At 42.5% G+C, this 21,257-nt stretch overlaps 4 protein-coding genes across 9 annotated transcripts; 2 read left to right on the forward strand and 2 right to left on the reverse strand.

The window, feature by feature from the left end:
• Positions 1 to 475: 475 nt before the first annotated feature.
• plp1a (proteolipid protein 1a) lies at positions 476 to 6,857 on the forward strand. 3 transcript variants are annotated; one of them, XM_048231477.1, is made up of 7 exons: positions 476 to 926; positions 2,295 to 2,481; positions 2,980 to 3,136; positions 3,397 to 3,565; positions 3,860 to 3,933; positions 4,102 to 4,167; positions 6,141 to 6,450. In XM_048231477.1, the coding sequence occupies exons 1-7, from the start codon at positions 923 to 925 to the stop codon at positions 6,321 to 6,323; spliced, it is 840 nt and encodes a 279-aa protein (XP_048087434.1). In that variant the 5' UTR covers positions 476 to 922; the 3' UTR covers positions 6,324 to 6,450. The 3 variants fall into 3 exon arrangements, with proteins under 3 accessions (XP_048087434.1, XP_048087435.1, XP_048087437.1); XM_048231478.1 differs by having other exon boundaries at positions 479 to 926; positions 6,296 to 6,857; XM_048231480.1 differs by having other exon boundaries at positions 483 to 926; positions 4,508 to 6,272.
• A 146-nt stretch (positions 6,858 to 7,003) lies between these two features.
• Positions 7,004 to 11,477, reverse strand: rab9b (RAB9B, member RAS oncogene family). 2 transcript variants are annotated; one of them, XM_048231482.1, is made up of 2 exons: positions 11,393 to 11,477; positions 7,004 to 10,314 (listed from the first exon to the last, which is right to left on the reverse strand). In XM_048231482.1, exon 2 carries the CDS (start codon positions 10,270 to 10,272, stop codon positions 9,661 to 9,663), a length of 612 nt encoding a protein of 203 aa, XP_048087439.1. In that variant the 5' UTR covers positions 10,273 to 10,314; positions 11,393 to 11,477; the 3' UTR covers positions 7,004 to 9,660. The 2 variants fall into 2 exon arrangements, with proteins under 2 accessions (XP_048087439.1, XP_048087438.1); XM_048231481.1 differs by lacking the exon at positions 11,393 to 11,477 and adding an exon at positions 11,238 to 11,330.
• A 635-nt stretch (positions 11,478 to 12,112) lies between these two features.
• On the forward strand, positions 12,113 to 16,195 carry fut11 (fucosyltransferase 11 (alpha (1,3) fucosyltransferase)). Of its 2 annotated transcripts, none has more exons than XM_048232045.1 (4): positions 12,113 to 12,282; positions 12,707 to 13,372; positions 13,515 to 14,137; positions 15,496 to 16,195. In XM_048232045.1, the coding sequence occupies exons 2-4, from the start codon at positions 12,707 to 12,709 to the stop codon at positions 15,641 to 15,643; spliced, it is 1,437 nt and encodes a 478-aa protein (XP_048088002.1). In that variant the 5' UTR covers positions 12,113 to 12,282; the 3' UTR covers positions 15,644 to 16,195. The 2 variants fall into 2 exon arrangements, with proteins under 2 accessions (XP_048088002.1, XP_048088003.1); XM_048232046.1 differs by lacking the exon at positions 12,113 to 12,282 and adding an exon at positions 12,289 to 12,402.
• A 1-nt stretch (position 16,196) lies between these two features.
• LOC125286777 (zinc finger protein 185-like) lies at positions 16,197 to 18,309 on the reverse strand. 2 transcript variants are annotated; one of them, XM_048232047.1, is made up of 5 exons: positions 18,129 to 18,309; positions 17,489 to 17,542; positions 17,299 to 17,376; positions 16,864 to 16,956; positions 16,197 to 16,729 (listed from the first exon to the last, which is right to left on the reverse strand). In XM_048232047.1, the coding sequence occupies exons 1-5, from the start codon at positions 18,164 to 18,166 to the stop codon at positions 16,540 to 16,542; spliced, it is 453 nt and encodes a 150-aa protein (XP_048088004.1). In that variant the 5' UTR covers positions 18,167 to 18,309; the 3' UTR covers positions 16,197 to 16,539. The 2 variants fall into 2 exon arrangements, with proteins under 2 accessions (XP_048088004.1, XP_048088005.1); XM_048232048.1 differs by having other exon boundaries at positions 16,864 to 16,963; positions 18,129 to 18,308.
• Positions 18,310 to 21,257: the final 2,948 nt, after the last annotated feature.

Below are 21,257 nucleotides of genomic sequence, written 5' to 3' on the forward strand. Positions count from 1 at the left end.
TAAACAAACAAGGAATTTGACAGGCATCTGACCACAGCACCTCATCAACATCACGAGCTTTGGCCAGATATCAGGGTATCACCTATAGTTTTGAGTGACATGTCCAGCCCTGGCATGCCACCACACCAATGCCACAGGCCTCTTCCATCACCCAAGGGGCAGGAGAGCTGTCATTCTGCACTTAATAATAATTAGGCTACCCTTTAAATAATTGCAATGGGACAGACGCAATGGAGGTTGATGAGGGGATGGTTGGTTGGTTGCCTATACAATGTATCAGCCATATCGCATGATGAATTAGCATATAGCCTACTCATTGATGAACAGATTTTTATCAGGAGAACTAGTTTAGAATGTCTTTGAAAATTGCGCTGCACTCTTGGGCTTGAGAAATTCTCATAAAGTTGCCATAATTAGCCTAACTAATGTTAAACTATCTGGAACAGGTGCCGTCAACATAACCTAGGCGCGTAGCCTATGTTCACATATTAATATGTTGCAGTGTTTTGGATGTAGCTTATAAAACAACTGTACTGAATATGATTCAGCAGCACCAAAACCTTCGTAATATTTGATCGTTTCTTTTTGCATTATTTGCTAGAAAATTGCCCCTCCAGTGGTGCAAATGAAGGCTACGCCGCTAACAATGAGGTGAACCGAGTTAATTTCTCAAGGCGTAAGGAACCTTGACCCTTCATTATTCGCCGACTTGAACTCAGGCCGCTGTGGTGTGGGCCAGCAGCACATTCAAAGGCCACATTGTTTCTTCAAGCCTCGACTTTGAGGCAGCAACGAATCTGCTCATTGTTGAGGAAGCAGAGCAAGGAGTGAGATTGATAAACCGGGAACTGCAGACAAATCGCACACGATATCGTCGGATCAGGCGCTGTGTTGGTGAATAAGCCCAACAGACGTCCTCGAGATGGGTAAGTTTAATGATGTCCAATGCTTCAGCATCACTGAGACGAATTAGGCAGTGATTTTATTTAAATAAAAATGTGTGTTTGACCCAAAAGTAAACTCTACAAAGATATATGGTTGGACTGTTTATTTAAGTTCCATAACTTTGTTTTAAAGTAGCCTAGCTTACATAATAATATTGTTGAGGATTCTGTTTCACCTGTTACAATGTGGTAGCCTACATAGCAAGGTTAACTTTACTTTAACTGTGCAATCGTCCAACAGTTGATTGTGGGACCTCTTGTTGCCCCACCCCCCTCTCCCAAATTGAATTTTGACTTGAACAGTTTCCCCCAAAATTTAACGAAAGTATTGTGTAGATATTTGGATTATCTGTGTTAACTGTGTCATTGTGTGCTTGAAAGGTTGATATTTTGTAGCTGTGGTAACTGTAACCTCATCATTGTTCCATATGACTAAATCTGTTTTAGTTCTAAATTATTGGGTAAATACATTATTGTGAATTGTGACGTGATTTTTATACATTTATTTCTCATGTTTCTCATCGTTGTGCAAGGTGTTGTATGAAGTCCTTTCAATAGACCCTTCTTCTCTTTTTGATGCATGGCCCAGTTGTCAGCTTTACTGGCACCAGCCCCTAACATGTGTGCAACTCCAGCAAGCTGGTGTCTGACGCCACAATTTGCCTTTTCTCCACCACCTTGGTCTGCTATCCCTTTCCCTGGCTGACGATTCCCATCCCACCCCCTCCGTGCTCAGGCGTGGATATACACTGGCCCGTATGAGGGATTGAGGTGGCTCTTGCCTTTTGTTTGCTTGACACTGCTGGCCCTTGTGTCCCCACTCTGCAGTGGGACAAAGACTATTGTCCATGAAGTCACAAAAGGAGCCTCTCTCTCTGTCTCTTCGTCAGGGAGCTTGCTGGACCTCCTTCTTTTCTCACACTCTCTTCGAGGCACAGGCCTTGAATGGACAGTGGAGCTGAACTGGAGTTGGTACAGGCCGACCCATCTAGCCCCAGTGCTCAGATTCAATCAGCACATGACTTTCTGAGGCAGCATGTCTACTGAGACAGCACAGACAAGCACTCAGACCCACATGAGAAAAAGCTTCTATTTTTTGTCCTTCATATCTCTGTGCCTTTAGTAAAGTGGTCTGATGTGGAGGCTGTTGTGTCTTTTCATACACCTGCTCTCTTAGTTACAATACGCAGCCTAATGGGCTTGGGAACGCTCTGTAATCAGGTGGCGAGCACAAATAATAATGTTCCTGCACCAGAATACTCCACATCCTTCTTGGACAGTGTGTTTTATCTTGTAATTTATTGGAATATTCTGTGCATGGAATCATAAGGTGTTTTTTGATTTTCTTAGGTTGTTATGAATGCTGCATGCGATGCCTCGGCGGAGTGCCCTATGCCTCCCTGGTGGCAACCTTGCTGTGCTTCTCTGGCATCGCCCTATTCTGTGGCTGTGGGCACCAGGCTCTCACCGAGACCGAGAGGCTCATAGAAACCTACTTCGCCCGCAACCTGCAAGACTACATTACCCTAGCATATCTGTGAGTGTCCATCCCATTAAGACTACATTACCCTAGCATATCTGTGAGTGTCCTGCAAGACTACATTACCCTAGCATATCTGTGAGTGTCCTGTAAGACTACATTACCCTAGCATATCTGTGAGTGTCCTGCAAGACTACATTACCCTAGCATATCTGTGAGTGTCCTGTAAGACTACATTACCCTAGCCTAGCATATCTGTGAGTGTCCTGTAAGACTACATTACCCTAGCCTAGCATATCTGTGAGTGTCCTGTAAGACTACATTACCCTAGCATATCTGTGAGTGTCCTGTAAGACTACATTACCCTAGCATATCTGTGAGTGTCCAGCCCAGTATCTCCACAGCTTGTCACTGACATCAGATCCTTTGACAGTGACTCAGTCCTAACTATTTAGATGACATTAAATTTCAATTTAGTTGAAGATTGTGTTGCTAACACGGTTACCTCCGTAGAGTTCTGTATCACTAAGAGCTCTTTGTGTTCCTCCCCCTCAGAATTCAGTATTTCCAATACATCATCTACGGCCTGGCCTCCTTCTTCTTCCTCTACTGCATAGTGCTGTTGGCCGAGGGCTTCTACACCACCAGTGCCATGAAGCAGACCTTCGGCGAGTTCAGGAGCACCGTGTGCGGCCGCTGCCTCAGCTCCACGGTAGGATCAGCAGCTCTGGCATGACATTACAGTTCAGTGACATCTTAATGTCTTACGCAAGCACGTTCCATACAGGTGGGCCGGTTAAGGAGCACGGTTTGCACTTTGAATTGGAACCATTAATTTCCCTGTACATTTTTACCTTTTTAGTTTTTATGTAAACATTCTTTGTCTGAATCAAGCAAAAAATACACAAATAAATTCCTAAATAATTATGATGTCTCTGAAGTCTTACAATGGCCTCTTGCATCCATTCACAGTTTATTGCGGTCACATACATCCTGGCTGTCATCTGGCTTTTAGTCTTTGCCTTGTCAGCACTGCCAGTGTACTTCTTCTACAACATGGATGCCACCTGCCACACGATCGATGATCTGACTGAGACACCAACAAGCATCAACCAGCTGTGTATCGACGCCAGACAGTATGGTTAGTGCCCTGCAGATCTGTATGGAAGTTCAGTCAGATCAAGTGCTGTGCGTATAAAAATATATTTTCCCCTTGGATACACAGTCAAGAATCATATTCAAAATTGCACAGTGAAGGTGGAGTGTAGCTCTGTCCTAGGCCCTGTCTGTTAAACCAAACCCCTGTGGAGAGTATTGCAAGTCATTTCATCACTTCTTATAGATCCGGGGCATCCACTTCTATTCGTCTACTAACACTTGCTCTGACAAAAAAAAAAAAAAAAATCAAACAGTTCTTGTTTCTTGTCTCCCTAAGGGTTGCTACCATGGAATGCTATTCCAGGGAAAGCCTGTGGAATGACCCTGTCAAACGTGTGCAAAACAAGAGAGGTAAGCTCAGCCTAAGGCTATGTGTGATTCTCGACCTCCCAAGTGAGTCCGTCGGGACCTCCGTCAAAAGCCTGCCACAAATGAAAGTGACACTAAAAAAGAAACCTTCCTTCTGGCTTCAGTCGCCCTTTGCTCAGACACTGTATTTTCTCCCCTCTCGTCTCGCAGTTCTTCCTGACCTATGACCTGTACATAGCAGCATTTGCGGGCGCCGGGATCACACTGCTGGCTCTGGTGAGTACACAGCTTGGGGCGCGGCCTCTCATGCAACACAATGGAGCCGTGCCCTTATGAGCCGCTTGTAGTGGGAGTTGAGGAATCCAGCTTGCCATTAGTTATGCACATTCAGACTGTGGCCCGTCTGTTTCCACTGGCCCCGACAGTCTGACTCAACCAGCTGAGAAGCGTTTTTGCTTTCAACCAGCTGCAAAGTGTGGGGAACATTTTTCCTCAGTAAGATAATGTCGTGACGTGTGTATGAAACTGAATTTGACCTTTATGTTTTTTCGCCTGTACTAAAGCTCTGGTGTCTTCTCTCTGGTGTTTCTTTCTTTCTCTCTTTCTCTCTCACCAGCTGACCTATATGGTCTCCACCACCTATAACTTTGCAGTGCTGAGGTACTTGGGGAGAAAGGGCATAAGTCCACGGTGTTAGACTGTCCTCCTCTCCTCCCTATCCTTCCACTGCTATGAACAATGCACGTCAAGGCGCACACTTCCAAAACAACACTGGACTTTGTGAACTTCTTAGACTGGGCTTGTTGCTAAAAATGGGCATTTTCATTTTTCAGCAAGTGCAAAGCTGTAGGATCTATACTTCTGTGCTTTATCACTGGGTCAGATTTCTCACCTACTCACGATAGCACTGTTATGGCAGTTGAGGAAGACCATGAGGATAAACTTGGACCTAATCTATGTTTTTGTAAATGTTGCTGTGATGTTTTTGGAAAGAGGACCTAAACCATATTTTTGTGATTGATTATGTTTTACACTGGCACTGTTTGCTTGTTTCAGGCCAGATTCAAATGATATTGCCAAATGTTGGTCACTGCATCTGTCTTTTGCTGTTTTTGCTTAGATTTTTTTTGTCTTTCATAACCAACACTTTGTTAGTTTTTATTTTAATTTTTTTTCATTACGATAAGCTGTGACCTTAACGAGGAGACTCGTTGCCCCCAAAAATGTTGATATGACATACTGAAAATTTGCCGCTGAGGCCTTCAAACATGTAGAACTGGAGATGACGATGGGTAGTGTGAATACCATTACTTACATCTGGTTGCCATGGCGTCAGACAAAAAAACTAGTACTTGCAGTCTTGCAGGCTGTGACCTCAGTGCCTCTTTCTCACAGTCCTTTTGGTGGGCAGTTGAAAGGTTCTCACAATAGAGCAGCGCCTTCTCAGACAGAGAACCAATCAGGGGGGTACTCTAGCGCAAACCTGTCACTGTGCCCCATGCAAGGGGTCATTTTACATGTCAGAGGAGAGCCTGCGCACACAAAGAGGGCCTGAAATGGTTCAGCTGCTTGAATGGAACCCTTATGTGACGGGCACATGGCTCAAGAACAGCCCCTCTCCGGTGGTAGGCACGGCAATGGAGTCAAATAGTTGGGGTGAGCTCTGTCTTTGTCTCCGATGGCAGCCAGATGTCTTGGGGAGTCAGATGTTCGTAATGGTTTCCAACAATGCATGAGAGTGAAAAAGGGTAGAATGGTGTATTATTATTGTTATTATTATTCTGTGCTCGGAATCGGATGTTTGCTTTTTAAGATGAAGAGTAGCCTTCGTTTAACAAGGGAATAGTGTGAATATGTGCCAAGAAGATGGCTATATGTTTCTGCAGAACCGCAGGTGGTTTGTGTGTGTAGACTCCTCCCAGTGTTAGCCAAATGCCATCTCTTTATGCAAATGTAATGTCATCTGAGTGGATCTGCATGGTCTTGATCAGTAACTGTCAAGTGAAAAATTAGTAGTTATTGTATAACATGTCTTCTCTCACCTAAGGCCAATGTGTAATTATTCCTTACATAAAAATGTAAGTTATATTCCTGTGAGTATTTTGATGTCCATTACTAACAATATTTGTTGGAATTATAGATAGATGATATAGATAGGCCTATTTGACACATACCATGTCCAACAGTACAGGTTACATTTTCTAACCTGGTGACTGTAATTTGGAGAACTTTTATTTTTTGCATCTTAGAAATGTGGATATTTTCAATATGAAGTCCATGACCTGTCAAGACAAGTCACGTCATGCATGGCTACAGATGTAAGGTGGTACGGTTCTGTGTACACGCCTCGCCTCCACGTCACCTCCAGGTGCAGGTGTGTAGCCGCCTCCTCTCTCCCCTGCAGGTCCACTACTCCACACACCTGGCAGTGACCCAGGTTCTGATGAGGAGGCAGCAGCAGCACCAGCGCAGGAAGGAGAGCAACCAGCTTGCCCTGTTTGGGAACCTGCTGAAGGACCGCAACGGAAACCTCTGCTCGCCCTATGCCCCATCCATACTGGACATGTAACCAAGCAACAGCTGCCTCACTCCCATCACCCAAAGAACAGGGAAGGTGCAAACACTGTACTGGAAAGAACTGACCAGCTGAGTTTAGAAACATAATGTTTAGTGCATAATTGTATTGTGATTTAGCTAGCTAAATATTTTCTTTAAGGTAGCATATTGTGACAACCTAGATGACGTTTTAAGTCAAACAATATAATTTGTGCAAAGTGTTTTGAAGTGCCTCTATTATTTTCATTATGGGATATAATTGGATGATGAACTAAAACCCTTTTCTAGTCTAGAAATCTAGTTGTAAAGCATCTATCAGATTATTTGGATTTGTTTACTTGTTTCAATTCAGAGTGTTTCAGTTAGTTATTGTAACTTAAATGATTATAAACAACCAGTGATGTCACATACCCACAAGCACTGTATTTTTTAAATGTCTTCTTTACTTTTGTCAGTTACTACAACAGTGGTCAGATCATGGTTTAAAAAAAAAAAAAAAAAATCTCAAGTTGCATTTTTCTTGTCCATCCTAAAAAGAGATCACTCAGAAGGCATCTTTTGTTTGGTATTCTGCATGATTTATTTATAGCATTGCCACTGGATATTCACCACTAAATTAGTAAGGTTTGTAAACAAAGCCAGTCCTGACCTCCTTAGTGCAACTGAAGAGATGATCGGAGATGGCGAAGGTTGGAGGTTGAGGGTTGGATACACGAGGCGCTTTCCAGCCATTTTTTTCAGGGACCATTAAACAATTTGTTCTCAGTTCAAAGCAACTACTAGTGCAACACTCTGTGTCGTAGGAAACTGTGGTTTTGTCCAGTGTCAGTTAGTGCAGTACTTACGAATAAATGCCCATTGCTATGCGAATCAGCCACCTGCTTGCCAGAACACTCTAGCAAGTCTGCACAAACTGCCACTGCTTACATTCTATGCAGTCTAGCCCTCTGAAAATCAGATTTTGGCATCACTTAAAAAATCATGACTGGTGCAGTGATAAACAAACATAATGCACAGACCAATGATTCGAAACAGAAATATGATCCAACTTTGATACCCATAAGGACTTCAATGACAAATATCCTCTTCACGCTATTTTGAAAACAAAAAGTAATATCCAGAGAACCCTTCGGGGCTTCAAGGTTTTCCAATGAGGAAAAGCCATTGAATTATGTGGGCACCTTTCTTGTAAGAGTGTACCGATTCAGGCAGCATGCTATAACTCATATCCAAGTATTGACTGAGCATAAGGCAGGCTGCAGGTTTATTAATTAATTGATGCCCACCTGGCTTTAAATATTTTAACAAAGTTGGATAGACAGTCAGCACTCCCCTAGAGGGATTAATTTAACAAGCCCCCGGGAATGTAACACATAAAACAGTAAGACTAGTAACATCAAAGCGCAATCAACCGATCAGTTTTGCATTCATACTGACACCGGCTGCTCTTCTGTTGCTAACATTTTGTACCAGACTGTGAGCATATCATACAAAATCATTAAATACTGTTAAGTGTGTTTTTGAACTCAAATGCAGACAAACTGCTTTCCATAAGCTTAATTCAGTACCACAATATTACAGTGGAAGTAACACAGTGTTTTACAGAGTTGTCGTTTCCTATTCACAGTGTACCTTTCATTTGCAACACTGAAGATTCAGACAAAAAGAAGCAGGGAAAGAAGAGCAATGAAACGGACATATCACAATCCTAATCAAATAAAAAGATGTCCTGCAGATGTGAACAAGTATGAAAACAATCCCTAGTGTATAGGCATTGCGGCAAAAACTTATTATGGTTCTACATTGTAACAGAGCACATAAAACAATTATTCACTTAGAAATGTCAGATTAAACATAAAACAATAATATCCCAATAATTAAATTATTCTAGATTGCGGAAATCTATTCCAGACTATGCAGCAGAGTGGTGGAGACAATACCTTGTAAATCAGGCATATCAAAGGACGGATACATTTTTGGCTTGGGGATGAACAGATAAGAGCCAAGTCACTGAAGTTTCAGATACCAATCAAAACAAAACAGAATTGTTTGTTAAAAAAAAAGACAACAAAAAGATCATGGGCGTCCACTCAGCTCCACTGACTTTGCATACAGATTTGTGTAACAAGTACAGACTAGATTTGTGTTATGGATTCAGAGACTGGAATGTTCTCAAACAGCCTTGTCAAGGCACAAGACAGCAGTAGAGGAGATACAGATGTCAGCTACACTGGTTCAGTGTAACATGGACCAAGTCTCATGGATTAAGTGATCAATACGTTTTTTTTGTTGAGACTTGAGATGGGACTTGCAATTAATTCCTGTCACTTTGAGAAACACTTCAAAAGGTATTTTAAAAGCCATGCAATAATTTAAGGAGCAAAACAAGTCAGCTGTTGTAGGGCATCCTATTTGTTGTCATTGTTACATGGGACAAATGCCCTGCATCACAGGTTTTATGAACCAATCCACACACACATACACACACACACACACACACAACACTGCAGAAAGGAACAGGTTGTGCAGTCAGTAACAAAAACCACCCAGTAAAGGAGAGTATAAAAAAAACTGTAAAAGTTTAAGATCACTGTAACAAAAAGAGGATGAAAGAAGTGATGCTACCGACAGGTACTCAGTGTTACATAGACCTGTATAAAATCCATGCAATAAGAGAAGCCCTAATGTCTATCCCTTTCCAAAAAAATACATACATTCCCTTTGTACCCATACACTTTAGACTTAGTACAATAATGTAATATGTCTTCTCTGACTTTTCTTAGTTTGACACAGAACTCAATAGTAAGTAGTTTTATGCAGATGTACGTTTGTCTTTCCGCCATGTTTAGTACTGTAATATGAGCTGTAACACTGCTGGGAGAGGAGACTGCATGTCAAGTACCGGTTACAATCTTGAAATGTGAAACTGATGTGCAGCAAGCTGTGCTCTTGGAAATACTTTAAGGTATACCGACAGGGGTCCATCAGAATTCTGAAATGTGTTTTAGTACCAGGCAGCAAATGTATAATGTAAACTGAACAGCATCTAGGACCATAGTGCCACAATAGTACCATGTCTCAATTACACTCTTATTATTAGCAGTTGTGCCTGTACCTGTGAAACAACATAGGCCGGGGGTGAGGGGTCAACCAAGCAAGGACGGGTCAGGACAGCACAAGGCCTGAGGCAGAGCAGTTTAGGATGGAGCTGACTCAACAGCAGCCAGAGCGGGTGGCTTTACGGTTCCCATGGAGGTCAATGGTGCTGCTGAGCAGGGAATGGTCAATCTGGTCCTCGCCTTTGATGACCTCTCGCACGGCTGCCTCAAAGGCCGAGCCCACGTTGGTGTCGTCCTTGGCGCTGGTCTCAAAGTAGGGGTAGCAGCCGTTCTCCTCGCACCACGCCCGCGCCTCGTCTGCCCCGACCTCGCGCTCCTGCTCCTTGTCCACTTTGTTGCCAAGCACCACGAAGGGGAAGCGCTCTGGGTCGCGCACGTCCGAGTAATACATGAACTCCTTCTTCCAGCAGCCCAGATTCTGGAAGCTCTGCAGGTCGTCCACGGCGAAGGTGAGCAGGCAGCAGTCAGCGCCGCGGTAGAAGGGCGTGCGCAGGCTCTTGAAGCGCTCCTGGCCGGCCGTGTCCCAGATCTGTAGTGTCACAAGGCGCCCGTCCACCTCCAGGTCACGGTTTAGGAACTCCACGCCGATGGTGTGGAAGGACTGGGAGTCAAAGCGGTCTGTCACATAGCGGTTCATCAGAGAGCTTTTGCCCACGCCACCGTCGCCCAGCAAGATGACCTTCAGCAGCAGGCTCTTCCCACTCATACTGGCCCACTGGCTGGTTGATTACTGATGGATTATGGTAACCTATCAGGAATACAGTCTGTCAGGATAGCCTCATATGAAATCAAATTAAAAAACGTATTACTCCCACTTTTCCACATTTTTTAAAAGCTAGAGAAAATGAACACGACACACACAGGCCTACTACTTGTTTACTTATAGCCTACCACAGACTGTAAAAAGGTCAATGACCAAGCATGTTACAAAAGATGACCACCCTCTCCACATACAGCATGGGATTGGTCAGCTATGATCAATGACAGTTGCAAACTAAATAAATAATTAATAGGCCTACAATAGATAACCGGTTTTGTTCTATCATCGGTTTGTGCCTATCATCTGCAAACTTTCAACAAGTAGCCTACGCTATCAAATAACATGTGTTCCCCTTAAGGATTGACAGTAAATTCTTCGTTTCATTCACGAGACTTCAGAGCAGATCAAATCTAAGGTTGTCTTTAGAACGAAAATGAATGTTTTCCCGATATAATTGTCCCTTCTAATATTAAGGTTTCTCCATAAAACAGCATCAATGAGTCAGACAGATGACACCGAACCAGGAAGTAGCCTACCAAATCTGCGCATGACCAGCTAACAGACCTCAGCAAATGTCTGGCTAAGCCTTACCATTAGCTATTATTTCGAAGTTGCAGAGAAATATGTTAAATCTTCAATCGCACTTATAAAACGCATGTAGTGTCTGATTAAAACGGCCCAATACATTACAATTTACCAGAGACATACTTTGTGGAGAGTCGCTGGTTACATGTTAAAGCGGTTAGTCATTGCTCTGCTAGCTTGTTATTATCGGCAGCTGGCTTGTTTGATGACAGAATCACAGAATGAAAAACAAACAGAAATTCCTCGCGTAAACCTAATTTGCAAACACCGGAATTATAACGTACACTTAAAACAAAGTTAAACTGTAAACCAACCCAATAATTTACCTCATTCTGTACCATGATATAATGAATCCTTGCTTGCACAGCTCACCACTGTGATTTAATATGCTATTGAACTTGCAAGGGATGCGCCCTCCCGCATCCCAGATGCCACGGTCCTAGAGCCCATCATCACATGTGATTGTGCAGATATCGCTTACCTGCATCGGTTACACTGTGGCATACACCGAGCTTCAAAGTTTTCTCTTTAATTTCACTTTGCGGCTAGCGCCCACACGCTGTGCATCAGTCTTATAATTAGATAGCAAGTCACGTTCTCTCCTTGGGAGAAAATTAGTCTTAACGTTAGACCACAAACGTCACGCATGACTGATTATGGCCTTACTTATCACATTAAGTTTGACATTAGGCCTACGTGCCGTAATTTCATACTTTCAAATCACTAGGAGTAGCTACCGAAGGATCTGCATGTTTTTGTCTTTCCATTCGTCCTTTCTTGCTCTGTGAATTCAGAAGCAACTACAAATAAAGTCGAAGCCTTTTCAAGAAATTGTCACAACATAAGGATTCGACATATAAATATATAAACCTGTCTTTGGTTTTGGGATGGGAATTTTCTGTGCAGTAGCCTATATTGAACAAGCCAATTTCATAATGTAGGGTAATTAGCCTATGTTTAAAATAGTTGCACATTTTGATAGCCAAATTGAAGTATTTCCTGCACTTTCTAGTGAAGCAAACTGTGCCTGCGGTGTTAGGATGGATTATATTTATTATATTTATATCTGAATTTCAAAAATCGTATCCCTATCCACAATATTAGTATTCTGACTTTAGGGCTTTTGTCCGATCAGTGGAACAGTGGACTTTTATTTTGAAATAGCCACACAAACTTTCAAGGAACCGGAAATATATTTCCCTTTAACAACGCCACTATTTTCCTGTTGAGCAGTCACAGACGCCTATCCAAATAACATGTATTTCCATGGTTAAATCGGACAAAGGAGGAAAATATATGCAACATGCGATGTGTACATTAAATTTATTTGATAAGGGTTTGGAGCTTCCCTAGTTCTGAACTGTTGTAAAGGTAACGGCAATTAAATTGCATTACAACTTCTCTGGAATGCACCTCCGAAAAGCATGACAAAAGTGAACTACTGTTCTTATTACTCTAACTGATGCAGATGCATTCTTGTTACTCTAACTGGTGCGTCATTCTTTTGCAGAGGACTATTCTCATTAGCCATTTCCCAAATGTAATTATATACATAGTTTTGATGGTTTCATGCTCTTATGTGCCAGCAATTCACTGCACGCCACACACTGGGGTTTCTGTCCCATTTTGTCCGATCTGGAAGGTCTGATATTAGATCTGATACGGGATCATTTTAAATATGTGTTTGTTTTGTTTTTTTTTAACCACAAGCTCCGCGACCCACCCAGAATGGTTCCCCGACCCACCAGTTAAGAAACACTGCTCTACAGTTTATCAAAATACGTTTGTTTCACAGATGGGTGTTGTCAGCTTGCTGTTACTGCTTCACTCACTCCCATGCTGGGGTCAGGAACTGTTGCACACTGGGGACCATGGAGCATTCCTGCCTCAGAGTGCTTTGACTGACATGGAGTTCACCTCAGTCAGCTCTTACCGAGGCCCTGGCAACAACGACTCCCGGGGCAACAAAGAGCTGCCAATCATCCTTTGGTGGAGTGCTGGCCTCTTCCCCCACTTCCCCGGTGACACGGAGCGCATCGACTGTAACCACTCCTCCTGTCTGGTCACGCGCAACCGCAAGGTCCAGCTGTACAAGCGCACAGCAGCCATCATCTTCTACGGCACAGACTTCCGGGCCTACGAGGCCCCCTTGCCCCGGTTGCCCCACCAGACGTGGGCACTGTTCCACGAGGAGTCGCCCATGAACAACTACGTGCTCTCCCACGGCCCGGGCATCCGGCTCTTCAACTACACGGCCACGTTTAGACGGGAGTCCGACTACCCCCTCACCCTGCAGTGGCTGCCCACGCTGGAGTACCTGCTGCAGCCCACGGCTGTGTCTCTGCAGGAGAAGAACCGCTGGAGACGGGCTGGCCTGGCCCCAGTGCTCTACATGCAGTCCCACTGCGACGTGCCGTCCGACCGGGACCGCTACGTCCAGGAGCTCATGAAGTACATCGAGGTGAGGGCACTTCCTGCGCACTGAACTATGAAGAGACCGTGTGACCGACAGCGTTTGTACAGTTTTTCATTTTTTTGTTACGATTTGTGATTCATCTGTCTGGTGCATCTGCCTTCCCCCTCTCTCTCTTCTGTCTTGTTAGATCGACTCCTACGGAAAGTGCCTGAACAACAAAAATTTGCCAGAACGTCTGGAGGACACGAGCACAGCCACCGGCGAGGACGGTGAGTTCATGAGCTTCGTGGCGCGTTACAAGTTCCACCTGGCCATGGAGAATGGCCTGTGCTCAGACTATGTGACCGAGAAGCTGTGGCGCCCACTGCACCAGGGCTGCGTCCCCATTTACCGAGGATCCTCCTCCGTGGCCGACTGGCTGCCCAACTCGCACTCCGCCGTCATCGTCGACGACTTCCCTAGCCCTCGCAAGCTTGCGGAATTCATTATGGCCCTCGACAGCGACGACACAGAGTATTCGCGCTACTTGGAGTTCAAGACTCCCAGTAAGATAACCAACCTGCGGCTGCTGGAAGGACTGGAAAGTCGGGAATGGGGCGTCAATGACATGAGTAAGCCCAACTATCTCAACGGCTTTGAGTGCTACGTCTGTGACCAGGAGAACAAACGCCTGGCAGCTGAGAAGGCCCACCAGCAAAACCCGGAGCTTCACGCACCTCCCTCACCAAAGACGGCCAACAACTCCCACATGGGCTGCCCACTGCCCAGCCCAGGCTATGGGGAAGTTGACGATATTCATCCAAATGATGGGTAAGATGATAATGTGACCTAGTCCTAATCTTTTGCTATTATATATTATACATTAATATTTATTTTCATCCCAATGCATACTGGCATACTGGATCAGTATTAGAGCCCCTGCTTTTCTCTATTTACACCACTTCCTTAGGTGAGACCATTCGCTCCCATGGATTTGACCATGCGGACGACACTCAACTTTACCTAACTTTCCCACCTGATGACTAGCGTTTCCCATCAGATTTCTGCATGCCTTAAGGATATTTCCGTCTGGATGATCGGCACCTTCAGCTTAATCTATCAAAGTGTTTGGTGTTTCCAGCTAAAACAGCTATTCCCCAACAGATTAACATCCAGCTTGACTCAACTTCACTGACCCCAACTAGATCGGCACGTAGCTTGGGCGTTGTAATTGATGACCGACTTAACTTCTCTTTGCATGTAGCTTCAATTGCAAAATCATGTTGGTTTATCCTTTACAACATTAGGAAGATCAGACCTTATCTGACACAAGATTCCACACAACTTCTTGTTCAGGCCATGGTCACCTCCAAGCTGGACTATTGTAATTCACTATTAGCTGGCTGGCTGCTTGTGTAGTAAGATCGTTACAGCTGATTCAGAATGCTGCGGCATGCCTGGTCTTAAATCAGCCAAAGAGGACACATGTAATCCTCTCCTAGTTACTCTCCATTGGCTCCCTGTAGTAGCCAGAATTAAATGTAAATCTCTCACTTTGGCCTATAGGACACTGACTGGATCTGCTCCCTGTTATTTGAATTCAATGATTAAGATGTACATCCCCAACCACCCAGTGCGGTCTTCTGATGAGCGTCTGTTGTGTCGACCAGTCATAAACGCTAGGTCAAATTCAAGACTCTTTTTCCTCAGTGGTGTCATGTTGGTGGAATGAGTTTCCCAGTGCTCTCCGTTCCTGTGATAGTTTTGGGTCTTTCAAGAGAGGTCTAACGGCATATCTGTTCATCATCTACTTAGTTCATTAAGCGCTTCTTATGTGTTATGGTTTGTATAGTATTGTTTATTTTCATTGGTTGTTGATTAACATTGTTGTTTTTATTGATATTCTCGTTAATGTACTCTTACCATGCTATTGCTATTGTTATTATATTATTGATTGAATGGACATTGTTATTGCTATTTTCCTTCATTTTCATTTTTTATTTCATTAGGCTGTTGATTGAATTGATATAGTTGATTATAATTGCTATTGTCCCTATTGTAGTCTGACCAACATTTTAAATTGTTCCCTGTTCAATTTTGTTTTGTATTTGTGTGTCGCTTTGGACAAAAGCGTCAGCCAAATTCCATAACTATAACTAAATAAGTGTGTGTGTGTGTGTGTGTGTCAGTTGGCTCCAGATGTGGCCCCAAGATTACTGGCAGAGCTTGGACCAGGCAGAAGGTCTGGAGTCTCTTATCCGACTGAATGAGTCTGACCCTGGACTGCTGTGGCATCACATACAGAAGATAGCAACGAGAAGAGCGAAAGGTCACTGACTCTGTGAGCTCTCACTCGGACAACATTTGTCCCACCTAGAGACTTCAAAGCCTCAAAGTCTTTTTACCGACTTTGATGCAAAAGGTGACAGATTGATGTTCTTTTAGACACAGTCACCAGGAAATTTTTAAGTGGTGCATCTTTTTAAAACACTAGGTAAGTGGCAAACATGTACACTAGGAGAGAGACAATCTTGTAAATGTCAATATCCTTTTACATGAAAAAGGGAAACAAGTATAATATTGAGCAGTAAGTCAGAAAAGTTAAGTCAGCAAAGCACAGCCACCAAACTCTTGGCTCTCAGGAAATGGACATGGATATCTATGTGATAGACACACAAATATATTATTAGAATACAAGCCTTCTGAGTGGGAGGCCAAACTGCAGACTTCACCAAATCCATATTATGTAGCTATTTGTAAACACACAGTTTTTATTGTTATCAGTAAACAGTGTTATTCAGTGCTGTAATGTTTATACAACTTTTTTACAATCATCTGAGCTTTTTATGTTTTTATAAGGCAAAGCATGACATAAAATGATACAACACACTTCATTTGAACAAATATGTATTTTGTTGCTAGAATGCTACAAGGAATACAGAAAGACTTAAGTGATATGGCCACAGATCATAACTTGATATGAGGTATCAGTTACAAACAGTTATGTTGTAACATAGGTTATGATTAAAAAAATGTACATATTTCTAACAACTCAAAAAGGATCAACAGCAGTGGTTTTGGACAACCTTCAAAATGTTAAAGTAACATGGCTTAGCTTATTTGCCTTCCAGCCCACAGTTAGATGAAAGGATGCACACCTATAGCTAATAGGGATCTATAGGATAACTGGTGTTACTTCCTAAGCTAATTTCTCAAAAACTTGGCGTGTACCTTTAGGAGTTAGTTCTGGTGATGATGTAAGATATTTGAATGTACAGTATCTCACTTCTACTTTTGCATCTAAACTCTAATTTACCTTTTGCTTTAATTGACTTTTGCATAGCAGTTCCCACAATGAACTGTCCCTTGACGCAGAAACATGTTACCGAGCAGGTCCCCCATTGGCTTGCTGCATATGCCACACTGCAATAAAAACCATCTACAATTACTTCTGTTACAAACAAATATTGATGTAATGTTAATGTGATGGCATTTCATGGTTGTGATGCCATTTTTATTTAAAGGGCTCCCAGACTTTTACTTTTCAAAGACTGTACCTTGAAACATGAGGGGTGGCAGGATGTGTTGAGGTCCTCAATGGTGAGTATGACATCTGTGTCCACAGACTCTCCGCAGTATGTGCAAGCAGTCTTTTCACTCAGGAGAAAAGTGCAAAATAATTATTGTTACCCTTTTGGAACTCCGCACATTAGCCTCTTGAGCAATTAACCCGTGGAAATGATACTCCTGACAGCTGGGTTAGAAAGCAGGCCTGCTGCCAATATTAATGTTCTTTGAGCACTTTAAACTTAAAAGGGTATTTTATAATAAGATAGACAACCTGCAGGTTAACAAGGCATTTACATCTAAGTATTCCCTCAGGCATACACATACTAGAAGCCAGAAGACCATAACACATCCATCTGCTGAGAGGATCTGAATAGACCTGCGTTGTTAATTATTACTCACTATATGTCCTTTTGTGCCCTTACCTGCCCACAACGTTATGCTTCAAGTCATGTTTGGACAGCGCTGATGTGTTGACATACTCCTTCAACAGCACAACGCCCCTATACACAGACGTTTGAGGACAATATCAACACTTTCAGTTATTATATGTTGATCACTTGACCTGAGATTCCCCTTCCAAAATTATACATTCCACTTTTTCCATTCACATACCTTTTTGAATAATTGACTGGGTACTTGTAGGTCTGTTCTAAGCCTTCTAACGATCTGTGGGAGGTATTGTAATGAAGATAAGATAAGTCAATTTTGCAATGATTTAATTACACAAGGACCACAGATTTCTTCCTGGTAAACATTGTACTGTCATGTCATTGTATGTTATTGTGAAATTCTCCCTCAGGCTTCATGTTCCTAACATGACAAATTAATTAAACATACTATATCAAAACAATCATAAGACTATTTATTGACCAAGGCTCTTTCAAACTGGGCTGGGTGTTGATTGACATCTGACACCCTAGTTTTACACGGTTTGTTTGTTTCTTCCCAAATGAGGATTGTGCTAAGAGGGTGGTGTAATTCAGCAAATAACACAATGCATGGTGGTAATGCTAGATTGTAATGTGAGGATCTAGAATGTTCTGTTCAATTCAGCTAATGAACTACAAAGACCACCCAAAGCGACCTACATGGGAAGAAAATGTTTTAATCCCATTTGTGCTGTGCCACACAGTCAAGTAACAAATCTGTGTAAAATAAAGTACTATAAGCTAAACCAAACCTTGTAGGATGTTGTTATTGATGATGAAATAAACAAAGGCTTTTATCATACAGTGCAAACCAGGTAACTCACCTATCCGTGGAGATATCTTCCGTCTCAATTGATTCCATTTCAGCAGACTAGTCTCTGCTACTCTTTAAAGCAGGGGATTGTTTTTGATATTAAAAAAGTAAGGAAATGTTTTCAATACATCCTAGTGCACTGCCTCAACCTCCCTTGAGATGATTACTACTATTACTACCATTACTCCTTTCCTTTCCTCTCCTCTCCACACCCACCCCCATTATTCTTTTAGTCAAAGAGGTGGAGTCTCTCTTTATGACCTCTTTGGTGTCTCTCTTGTTGAGGTCCCTTTAACCTTTGCTCAAGTTTCACTGGCATCCATTCCATCATGTAAAAGTAGGCCTGGGTGGGGTACCTTGACCTTTACCACCTCTCCCAATACCTGAATACATTTACCTCTTTTATATATACATATAGTATATATATGCACACACACACACACACAATAAAGGCAAATGAGACAGGATAGAGAATAGACTGACAGGAAGTGGAAGAAATGACTGGTCAGACTCTAACCCAGCTCCCCGTGGGCACCTGGAGCCGAATGTGGTATGGGAGCTGTAGCTGTGTCCCCCACAAACATGTTCTTTGAACAGTTTTAGCATGACCTGAGGATCATGCGTCTATTCCACTTTTGTCTCTCCTTGGGTTATTGTCTGACTATATGGCAGTGGCCAGTGATGAAGAGAATGAGTGTGGGGACTGTGCACATCACTATCCTCTTAAGATGCTCATGTTTAAAAATACATCTGTCTGTGGCCAGTGCACCAACATGCTGAAATTCTATTGTAATTGCCCAGTAGTAGCAAAGGAAAGAGTTCTTTGTGACCAATTCCACTGTACCTGACCTAGATCCAGGAATGCACAACTAGATTGGGTCACTAAAAACATTGTGAGCATGAATAATAGAGGTATGCAGTGAGGCAGAGATTAATGCTTTGCGCAGGGAAGCATTTGAGGTCGATTGAAGGTTCCTCTTCTTTCATCGACACACATACGCACGCACAGGGTTAACATCAAGCAGGAATAGGAGAGTACTTCTGTCCAGCAACCTTCTTTGATCTCTACCCACCTCATATCTTAGCACGATACGTCCTGGGTTTTAGTGTCGGAGGGCTAGCAAAATCTGTCAGTGCCAACTTTGAGAGGAACAGGGTAGAATAAAGGAAAACCATTCAGGTCACAGAAGAGACCGTCTGTGTAGGAGCAAGATTGTCTCCTGGTCGTCTTGTCTGTGCTGACAATACCTTGTGTCTGTCCGTGTCAGTGAAGGTGACACAGCACTGGCTGGCACACTGTCCTCGAGATGTGAGAGGAAGATTAATGAGTAACAAAGCTGTCTGCATTCAAAACAACATGACATTCATTGTTTGAAGAGGTTATCTGAGGAGTTTTATGTCAGAGACAGATTGGCATTGGAACCGCCATTAATAAAATGGGTTGTTTGAAGAAAATACACATTTATGGTTGAACTGTATATTTGTTTTGCATATTATATATTTTTACAAATCTATAACTAAAAAATAAGTGTTGAAGTTTAATAACCTTGAAGCTTTTTATATGATGAGGAACTACATTTGATTTAAAAAGCACCTTTCATGTCACCCAAGGTCACCCCACAAATGCAAACATACAAATACAATTTATAAAACATTAGTATAACAGTAATGTGTCATATTTACAACCAATATAATAAAAACCATGCTAGCCCAAAGAGATTTATATTACTTGTAAAGACTGCAATGGATTCGCAGTGCCTGATGTAATGGGGGAAAGGTGAATTCCAGAGCTTACGGGTAGTGTGACTGTACTGTCCCATGGTGGTGAGGTTTGGTGTTTTGAGTAGACCAGGAGGATCGCAGTGACCGGGGCAGCAGGTCAGTGAAGTACGTACGTGGGAGCATGATTCTGTAGGGCCTTATATGTTAAATCAGCAATGATTTTAAATTGGATTCTGTAACAGGAAGCAGTTGGATGAGATCAGGTGTTATCTGGCTTGTGGATTTTGGAGTGTGTCATCCTTGCTGCAGAGTTTTGAATTCATTTGAGCTGGTGGAGCACTTTATTTGGGATGCCAGACAAGCTGGAGTTGCAATAGTCAGTGACCAGGACTTCTGCTCTGTGCTGCTGGACTGAGGGCTTGGTGTAGTCTTGCAATGTTCCATAGGTGAAAAAGGCACTGCAAGAAACATTGTGATGTGTGCATTAAATGTCTATGTCTATATTATGAGAATATTGTTCTTTCCACTTCCTAAATTGTCACACAATGTCACTTTGTTGATAACATTAAATGTTTAAAATGAGCTCAAGTTCAATTTATGTAGTGATCAGACAACAGAGTGTACCTTGCATTCTTCACCATCACTGTTACAGGAAGTGACCCATGCCCACCACAATGACCATCTGCAGTGCCTCCCCTCTGTGGCGGGGGAAATGCATGACACAGTGTAGATTTCACATTTGCATCTTAAAAGCCCTGTCTTTAAAGTTGAATTCTTTTTGTGCATGTTTTGTGAGTTATGTGGGGTTTTTTGCATGCATGTGCATATTTTATCTATCTTTTTATCCATCTATTCATCCATCCATCAGTCCATCCCTCCATCAAGCTAACTGAACTGGAATTGACTGACAGGCTGTTTCCTTTTTTCTTTCAGGATGACTAGTATTTCTTTCTTATGTTATCATCGGATAATAGCAATAACGGTGCCACAAGACAGAAATCAAACTATCTGTTATTGCCACAGAGTGTACACAGATAATTGACTATAAATGCAGCCTATAAATCAGTTTTGTTACTTGGATGTGGTCTTCGTCAAAGAATTAGTTAACATGTCTACATGTTTTTACTGTGTTGGATACTTGAATACCTTTAGGCTATGGCACTTGAGTGTGATAGAACTTCAAACACTTACCATGGTTTATGTTATGACAGTGGCCATGGTAACTCTATACATACTGATGTTCGTGCCCAAACAAAGTTGTTCTTTCACATTAATCATGAAAAGTAGTGTTTGTGAGTAACTTTGACTGTTCAGTCATTTGCATCATTCACATGGCTTCTGTTCCATGCCTAAAAATATATTTGATGCTTTAACAATTTTTAATTGCTTACATTAAATTGTTACACAATATTTTAAT

Source organism: Alosa alosa, chromosome 21, assembly GCF_017589495.1.
Source record: "Alosa alosa isolate M-15738 ecotype Scorff River chromosome 21, AALO_Geno_1.1, whole genome shotgun sequence".
In the NCBI taxonomy this organism is placed as follows: Eukaryota; Metazoa; Chordata; class Actinopteri; order Clupeiformes; family Clupeidae; genus Alosa; species Alosa alosa.